The 9,199-nt window shown below is 42.0% G+C and overlaps 1 protein-coding gene across 10 annotated transcripts in view; it reads left to right on the top strand.

Moving 5' to 3' along the window:
• The first annotated feature begins 2,440 nt into the window (after nucleotides 1-2,440).
• MYEF2 (myelin expression factor 2) overlaps nucleotides 2,441-9,199 on the top strand; it is a 38,382-nt gene continuing 31,623 nt past the window's right edge. For 9 of the 10 annotated variants that reach the window (XM_038580366.1, XM_038580362.1, XM_038580359.1 and 6 more), the window contains exons 1-2: nucleotides 2,441-2,646; nucleotides 8,487-8,695. In XM_038580366.1, the coding sequence (XP_038436294.1) occupies nucleotides 2,456-2,646; nucleotides 8,487-8,695 (400 nt within the window). In that variant the 5' untranslated portion in view covers nucleotides 2,441-2,455. Of the gene's footprint in view, nucleotides 2,647-3,043; nucleotides 3,124-8,486; nucleotides 8,696-9,199 lie in introns of those variants that run through there. The other variant, XM_038580367.1, reaches the window with a different exon arrangement.

The following is a 9,199-nucleotide window of genomic DNA, read 5'->3' as shown; positions in this document are numbered from 1 at the left end:
AACTAGGACTAAGTAAGATACAGTGAGAGAAGTATTTGTCTTAGGCACAGCATTTTAAGGGAGAGGCAAAAAACTCAGCAATCAAGAAAAATATTTTAATGGAATATTTTAATTAGCACACCACAGTAAGCAGGTCAGTCTCTTGTTTTCATAAATAAATTTTTTTTTGTAAATAAGTTTTTAATTATGCTTCACACTTATCTCTATTATAGCACTCAAATAGTGCTTTTTATAAATTTTCTCTCCCAACAGTGCCATACTCATTTTTCATATTTCTCATGTGCCTACTACTCTCTTTTAAGCATAAAGTCTCTGAAAAATATTAAATTCGATTTATTGAAAGAGTTTGCAAGAATATACTGTATTAGGGACAGCACGATTATGTTTTCATCATTAAATTCAACTATAGCAAAAGAATAATAGAGGGTAATGAATGTTTTGAAAGTACTTATAATTCAGTTCTATGGGAAAATGACCTGACTTCTCTTTGACTAAACCCTGCTCAGCCTTGAGAGGGAATTGTAATTCTACTTTATATTCATATAGCACTTTGCCCTACATAAGGTGCTTTCTTTTAATTCTCACCTTAATCCCGTAAAGTAGGTATTATCACTGTTATTTATTACAGAAAGATTGAGAAGTGACTTGCCCAAGGAGTTACAGGCAGAAAGTGGCAGAGCTGGGATTGTAACCCAGGTTTTCTGTATCAAAATCCAATGCCTTATTCCAAATGCTAAGTCTTGGAATTGACCAAGTAGTTCATGCAGCAACTACAACAGCATATATGTGTTTATGAAATAATGTCCGTAGCACCCAAGACAGCAGTATTTTACCCAGTGTGCTCCTCATGACTAAAACTGTTCTGATTTTTATGTTTGCATGTTTGATGAAGTAGCTCAACTTTTCTGATATTGGATCAGGTGTTCTAAGATCTTTTTTTAGTCGACGGCATAAATCTACATAATTTAAATGTCAAAGAACAGGGGGAAATGAGGAAATTGTATATTACTTGAATATTAGTCTTTCCTTCCTTCCTTCCTTCCTTCCTTCCTTCCTTCCTTCCTTCCTTCCTTCCTTCCTTCCTTCCTTCCTCCCTCCCTCCCTCCCTTCCTTCCTTCCTTCCTTCCTTCTTTCCACAGAGAGAGAGGCAGAGACATAGGCAGAGGGAGAAATAGGCTCCCCGTAGGGAGCCAGATGTGGGGCTCCATCCCAGGACGCCAGCATCATGACCTGAGCCAAAGGCAGATGCTCACCCACTGAGCCACCCAGGTGTCCCTGAATGTTAGCTTCAAACTACCACTTGACTACTAATGTGTGTGTGATACTCTGCAAAGCACCTAAACCATACAGGTTTGCTTCTTTACCAGAAGAAACATTTGAGAAGGTCTTTAAACTTCTCAGCTGACAAAGGCTATTTAAATGTGAAATATTATCAGTCTTCAGGAGTTAGTAGTTGATTATGTTTAACGGGTTACTTTTTCATATTTGGGAAAATCTATGAGTATATCTTAAAACTCCATATGGTAATTAAATGTTTGAAAGCCCATAACTGCTTCGAATGTAATTTTCATCAACATAAAAATAACACAACTCCAAGCCAAAATGTCCATTATCAGCTAGTCTAGCAGAAGATTTCTTATTAAAATTATAGATTCTCCTCATTGGTTGCTGCCCAGAGAATTCGAAAACTTCCAGCCTTCTTTTTGGAAGCTGATGGCTGAGTTCTAAAGCGTCTGTCTTAAGAACAACCAGAATGCAAAGAAATTCAAAGCTGTTCATTTTGGTGAATTGCAACCTGTCGTCAATGACTGTATATTGGATGTCCACAGAGTGCCTAGGCATTGAAGTAGCAAGTGATTTATTTGCATTATTCAAAGGATTTCTAAGGGGGGGGGGAGGGGTGTGTGTCTGAAGATTTGCAGAGGTCTTTAAAGATGCAAAGTGGTATGTGCATTTGCAGAGGTCTTTAAAGATGCAAAGTGGTATGTGCTTCTTTAAACTGCCCCGTCCCAGGAATGGATCGAATAGTGTGGGTTTCGGAGCTCAAGGGATTTCTAGCCCTGGGGCCGACTTCTGTACGCGGAGACCCCAGTGGGCGTCCAGCGGCGGGCGGGCTGGTGGGCAGAGCTGGGCCCCATCGGGGGCTTCCGGGCACGTCAGGCCGCCCCCGGGCTCGCGCAGGGCGGGCTGCGGCCCCGGCGTCCCCGGCCCGCCGCCCCCCCCCCCGCCCCCTCCCCTCCCCCTCCGCGCCCACCCCCCGCGCCCGGCTCACACCCTCGCCTAGTCTCCCGGCTCCGGCCGGTTCTCGCGAGATCCGGGCCGCTGAGCGCTCGGGGCCTTTTCAAATCGGGATCCGTTACCGCTTTCCCGGCCGCCGCCATTGCAGCGCTCGGAGCCCCTCCGCGCAGGCGGCCGAGGCGGAGGCGGGGGCGGAGGCGGAGGCAGCGACGGCGGGATGGCGGACGCCGACAAGCCCGAGGTGCTCGGGGCCGCCGGCGACGACAGCCCGCATCAGCAGCCCGCGGAGCAGCCGGGCGAGCCGCGGCGAGACCCGCACCCGCACCCGCACCCGCCGGAGCCGGAGCCGGAGAAGCAGCCTCCGCAGCACGGCGGCAGCGGCAGCAGCAGCTCCAATGGCGTTAAAATGTATTGTCTTTTCCTCCGGGCACCGGGGCGAGGTGGGGGGGCGGGGAGTCGGCCTGGGACGGGGGGCGGGGCGGGGCGGGGCGGGGGGTCAGGGCCGGCCTGGGGCCTGGTCGCTGCGGGCGTGGGCGGCGGGCGGCGGGCGCGCAGGTGCGAGTCGGGCCTCCCCCCCCCCCCCCCCGGCCTCCTCCTCCCGCCGCGCGCGGGGCGCCGCGTCCTTCCCGGGGGAGAGCCTTGGAGCCGGGCTCCGCGGCCGCCGCCGTCCGCGGGAAGATGGTCCCCCTTTTAAAGCCCAGCCCCGTAGCTGGTGTTCATCGCTAGGGAGTAACTAGGGATGACATCATCGGGCATTTCCTCCCAACCACGGGGAACGCGTTTCAAAGGAACGGCTCCCCCTCCCCCTCCCCCCGCCCCCCATCTCCCGGCCTCATCCCGAGCTTCGTGAGTTCGGTGTTTGCTGCTGCTGCTGCTGTTTCCAAAGTATATGATCTCATTTTCCGAACGGATTATGTATGCCAAGGGGGGAGTTTAATAATGCGCGGTTAGCCTGAATCCATTGTGTCATTCTTGCATTGGTTAAGAGGTGATTCCGAAAGGAAAATGTGCGTTGGTGCCTTGACCCCCACCGCTCCCGCCCCCGCAGGTGTGTGTAAGTCAGCTATACAGGTCATCATTATTTTTTTTAAAGAACTCGTTGTGTGATGGTTTTGTTCTTGATTTTGGTAAAATGGTAAACTAAGATTTTTTTTGTTGTTGTTGTTTAAAAATCGAAGAAAGCCCGCTGCTTTTAAGATTGCCCCTGTCACCAATGCTTATAAAGGATTTGGTTGCGTCGAATCCATAATTTCTAGTTTATAAGAAAACACGCTCCCCCATTGTTCTTGTCGTACAGGTGCTGTGAATCAGGCATTCTTTTGCAGGTGCCCAGCTCTTTAAACTTGGAAAGTCTGTTACTACTTTAGCCAAAAAAAACAAAAAAAACAAAAAAACAAAAACAAAAAAAACCAACAACAACAAAAAAAACATCCTTTTCCTTCTCTTCAGTTGTGCCTCAGAGAGCGGTGAACATACACGGTCACCCTAAAATAGGAAAGAAAAGTGTTTTTTTGTGTGTGTGTGTGTGTGTGTGTGTAAAATGTTTGAAGCAGGAGGGTAAGACCTGAACTAGTTGGTGTAGGGGTTGAGGGCAGATGAGGTAGCTCTCGCAGCTCACTTTGAACCCTCTTGTTTTCAGTTGGGTTTGAATAGGATAGATTGCATCTTCCAGGCAGAATAGAGGTGCAGGTAGAAGAGATTCGACCTCCGTGGGATTTGTTCCTAGGTGCAAAGTGGTGCACCTCAGGAACTGAGCAGCTGGAAAGCGAGCACTTTGTACCATGCCTGCCAAAATGTGGGCTCTCTGGGATTCGGCATCATAAATTTGAATAGAAAGCATTGGAATGATAAAATACGTGCTTTTTGTTTACATCAGACATGGACTTGCCACCCTATTCTCCCAAACAAGAAGTACAGCCTTGAATTACAGAGAGAAGCCCTACTATACTTGGGTGTGATTACTATAATAGTGTCAGTACAGATAAAGCTGGCATCTAAACCTCCCAGATCTGAAAGTCTCTAATCCCTTTGAAAGTCTCATTGTGGTTTAGCTGGACAGGAGAGGAGAGATTTTTTTCCTACGATTCTTTCCTACGAAAAGAATCTCTCACTTCTAATTGAAGAAGGGGGGTGGGGGGGAATATAAAGTGAAGTTAAGAAATGTTACTAGTAAGTACAAATGAAGATGCTTTTCATGTTACTTATAATTCATCTCTCACTCTTTTTTCCCAAAAGTTGAGTAAAGATGCAAATTTATTCCCAAGGGTTTCTTGTACTGTCAGTTCCATGAGAACCATATAGTGGTCCAGCATGGGTCGCTCATGCTGAATCACTGGGGACATTTACCTGCATCAACCTAACAACCTTTATTTGACCCTATGAACCAACTGGAGTAGTTAACAATCCAACACATAACTTTTGATTTGATTACCTTACATTTTTAAGGATAAGAATTCACAGTATGTGAATGTAAAATATGTATTGCTTAACATTGAGCAGGGTGCCACCTACCAAGATTAAAATGACTTTTCTGAGGTTAATCCATAGTCATTGAGGATGGAGACCACTATGTCTTATTCATCTTTGTATCCCCAAGGCCTTATACTTAAAAAGGTCCAGTAAATTTATGTAAGAAGTGCAGACGTGAACTTCTATCATCATGACACACACAGAGGATTTCGTGGGCATGTTCACATCTTTTGAGAAGTTAAAGATGTCTTCCTAGGTTTAGTCTTTTTGTTTATGCCAAAGTGGTATGCCAGTTCTCCTTAAGTGAAAGAGGGGGAAAAATAGCAGTATTGTTACAACTCTTCATTATTTCTGTGTAATTAAGTAACACTGTATTTGAAGATTGAGAGTTACATTAGGGTATAAAATATTGCGTAAGATCCTAAGCATTTAGCGTGAAGCAAAGTGAGGTGGAGTAATATTTTTTATATTAGGAATAAAGAATGGAACTGCGCATAATTTTAGATCTTATACTAAAGCACTCTTTTAAAATCGTATTAGGGACCCCTGGGTGGCGCAGCGGTTTGGCGCCTGCCTTTGGCCCAGGGCGAGATCTTGGAGACCCAGGATCGAATCCCACGTCGGGCTCCCGGTGCATGGAGCCTGCTTCTCCCTCTGCCTGTGTCTCTGCCTCTCTCTGACTATCATAAATAAATTAAAAAAAAAAAAACAAAAAACTGTGTTTCATTATTTGGTGTTGAATATTGACTTTTCAGAAATTTATTATTTGGGTAGGCATAATTCCATCCTAAGAGTAGATAACATTTTTGTGACTTAAAATAGTCACAGTCTTTATTTCAAGGGCATTAGGGAGGAGGGTTTGTTTGAATGAATGGTTCGGGCATTATTACAAGGAATTCTGGATATAGTGCCAATATTTAATACTATGTAGCATCATTTCTCTAAGTTTTCGCATGTACCTGAATTATTCCATAGTGTATTTATGATGTAAAAAGAGTTTAGGAATTGAATAATTAAAGCTTATTTTCTTAATAATCAGATCATAATATCTCTAGCCACTAAACTGATCTACTTTCCATAGATAATTTATGCATTCTAGATGAACAGTGTAGCAGTTATCTTTATTTAATATGTCGCTAATTGGGGAAAACTTGAAGAAATTGCTCTCTGGCCATCATTGAAATAAATATTTTAGAGAGGGTATCCTACCCTATATAATATCATTGCTTTCTAATGGAATTATCAGATTGTTGTAAGCAAACAAACATTCATATAAGAATAGAAGAACATAGTATTTCAGAAATTTGCACAGTTTTCATAATTGGTTTCAACCAGGAAGAAAATAGGGAAGAGAAGACATATTGAGCTAGAGACTATATAGATGTCTATTTACCTGAACAGAGACTTAGTGATTTTAAAAACATTAATTCTGTCTACTATGTAAATGAGTTCCTTGGGGGACGAAAAAGAAGAGTTCTTGTATCTACTTAAAAACCAGAGAAAAGGCCTTTGTACCTTTTGGCTGCTTCCTTCCATTTTCAGAAGTAGCACACTGTTCAGACAGGTAGGTACTTGCTGGAGTTGGACAGTTGTGAAGACCACTTCTAGATTTTGCCATTTCTGATGAGGGAAGTTGTTTGACAGTGAAGGTGCACCTGTCAAGGTCTGAAAAGGTGGCAAAGGAAATTTGACCCTAATGTCTCTTCCTTGATTTTAGCAGTTTTTCTGGCAGACAGCAACACCATCTGTGCCCTGATGAGAATGGGTTCTTAATTGACTGTTCATTCAGTCAAAAATTTGTATTTATTGAGTGACATGTGCAGTCACAGTGCTAGATGCTACTCATACCAATGCAGATAGTTTTTGTTCTTACAGAGTTTTATGTAGTATATTTACGGCTGTGTTGTTATCTGCTCAGAAAAGTAGTGCCTAGGAAGTTCAGTGTATCCTGGAACAGATGACCACAATAAAAAGTGTGTGTGGACCCCTACAGTGTATAGATTCCCACAATTGCTTGGCCTAGAAGATAATTTTTTTTTATTTATTTTATTTATTTTTTAAATTTATTTATTCAGAGAGAGAGAGAGACTGAGAGGCAGAGACACAGGCAGAGGGAGAAGCGGGCTCCATGCAGGGAGCCCGACGCGGGACTCGATCCTGGGTCTCCAGGATCAGACCCCAGGCTGCAGGCCGCGCTAAACTGCTGCGCCACCGGGGGTGCCCTAGAAGATAAATTAGAGCCTGGATTGTGAAGCTTGTTTCTTTGTTGGCATAATCTAGGAAGCTTTAAGAGATTTGGAATTCTGAATGTCATTCCCAGAGATTTTTATTAATACATGTTTGTGGAAAATTATATTATTTATTTTTTATATTTTTAGAGATGAGGAGAGAGAGCAGGGGCTGAGGAGTCATGGAGGTACAGAGGAAGAGGGAGAGAATTCTAAGCAGGCTCCATGCCCAGTGTGGAGCCGGACCCTGGGCTTTGAGATCATGACCTGAGCTGAAATTGAATGGGATGCTTAACAGGCTGAGCCACCCGGGCATTCCATGGAATTTAAATTGAAGTTTTAATTAAATAGTTTTAGATTCACTAGAATAATTAATAATTTAAAGGAAGCCTATTGTTATTCTGTTAAAAAAAAGATTCCTTTTGAAAAGTAAATTGCATTTTAAAAATCTATATCCAGATTTTTATCTATAGGATTTACTTTAAGTGTATACTTACACATGGTTGGTGGGTAACGTCATATAGTTATATTGTGATTGCAGTCTTATGATTTAAATAGTTTTCCAGTTAGAGTCTCATTAAAAAGTAGATTTATAAAATTCTGATTTGTGCTGCCTTCAAGTACTACTACCCATCTCCTCTCCATACTACCTTCTATGTAATAACTTCCAGTAAAAATTATATGATTCTGTGAAGTACCCTATCCCAGTTTATAGATTAATATACAGAAAATATTGAGTATGAAAATATTAGAATACTTCACAAGTAATTATCGTGATCAAAATTGAGAATAGAAAAAATTTACAAGAGTCATATGGGAGTGTATGCATATATAGACACATCAATATAGCTATGTATTTTAGTTATGTTTTTAAGCAAGGAGGAGAAAAGTTTTGTGAAATTGTTAAGCTTGAGGAGATAAACTTTTTTCAGGGTATCCTTTGCAAAGTAAAGTATAGGGTTCTGATTGAAGTTCAGAAAGTTAATGCTTCCTTTTTTAAAGATTTTATTTATTTATTCATGAGAGACAGAGAGAGAGAGAGAGAGGCAGAGACAAGGCAGAGGGAAAAGCAGGCTCCATGCAGGAACCCTACATGGGACTCAATCCCAGGTCTCCAGGATCAGGCCCTGGGCTGAAGGCAGCGCTAAACCGCTGAGCCACCCGGGCTGCCCGAGTTAATGCTTCTTTAAAGAAGGCAGATATATATACTATAGGAATAAAATCACTCGTTTTCCCCTCTTGTTAGGTTCTTTTAATATTTATTAAATAGTATGATGGGAGAAGCTGGGAGACTGGATGCTGCACCTATTTAATATGGAAAGAGAAGGATTGTTAAATGAGAAGTTTGGTAAGATGCCCAAATCCTTGCTTTGAAATGGCACTGGGTAATTTCAAAGCAAGCAAGCTGACTCTCCAGCAGCTTTGCTAAGGTCTAACTTAACGGAGAGTTTTGTGAAGTGAAGTGATAAGTATAAAATATTTATGTAATGTAGGCTTCTATTATTAGAAACATGACTGAGGTTTTCTTCTTGTTTTGTTTTTAATTCATAGGGAGAATGATGAATCAGTCAAAGAAGATAAATCTGAATTAAAAGAAAAATCTTCAGGAAATAAGAAGGCCAATAGATTTCATCCTTATTCAAAAGACAAAAATTCGGGCACTGGGGAAAAGAAGGGTCCAAATCGAAACAGAGTTTTCATTAGCAACATCCCATATGACATGAAATGGCAAGCCATTAAAGATCTAATGAGAGAAAAAGGTAACCATCCCTGATAAACCCACTGTTGGGTAATCTTCATGTAGAAGGGGGAGGGAACTAAGCAAACGTGGTTTTTATTCCCCTGAGCCACATAGACTCAAAAAATTGATTTTGTTTATTTCTTGACGCTCGAATTAATCTTTTCCTCTTCTTTCACTTGACACAATTTCATTGCAAAGTCATATGGATAAATGAAGTTATTTTTTTTCCCATTTTAGTGGTATAGTGTGAGCCAGCATATGCATGCCACCAAGAACTTTGTTAAAGAGATTGCTTTGTCTAGTTGAAGTTTTTATAGATTTTTAAAGGACTATTGCACTAGTTAAGTAATACATTTAGCGTGTTAAAGTATGAATAATAAGGTCTGATTATTTTTTTCCAAAAGCTGTTTTGTTATTTTCTTGGTGGAGTCTGGAATCTGGCTGTGGAGTTCATTTTGTTTGCATTGTCATGAATGCCATGATGCTGTCTCTGCAGTTCTATATTAAAATTGCGTTACTGCTG

The sequence above is a fragment of the Canis lupus genome, chromosome 30, assembly GCF_011100685.1.
Source record: "Canis lupus familiaris isolate Mischka breed German Shepherd chromosome 30, alternate assembly UU_Cfam_GSD_1.0, whole genome shotgun sequence".
In the NCBI taxonomy this organism is placed as follows: Eukaryota; Metazoa; Chordata; class Mammalia; order Carnivora; family Canidae; genus Canis; species Canis lupus.
The sequence above is the reverse complement of the archived record's forward strand: the minus strand, read 5'-3'. Positions and strand labels throughout refer to the sequence as shown.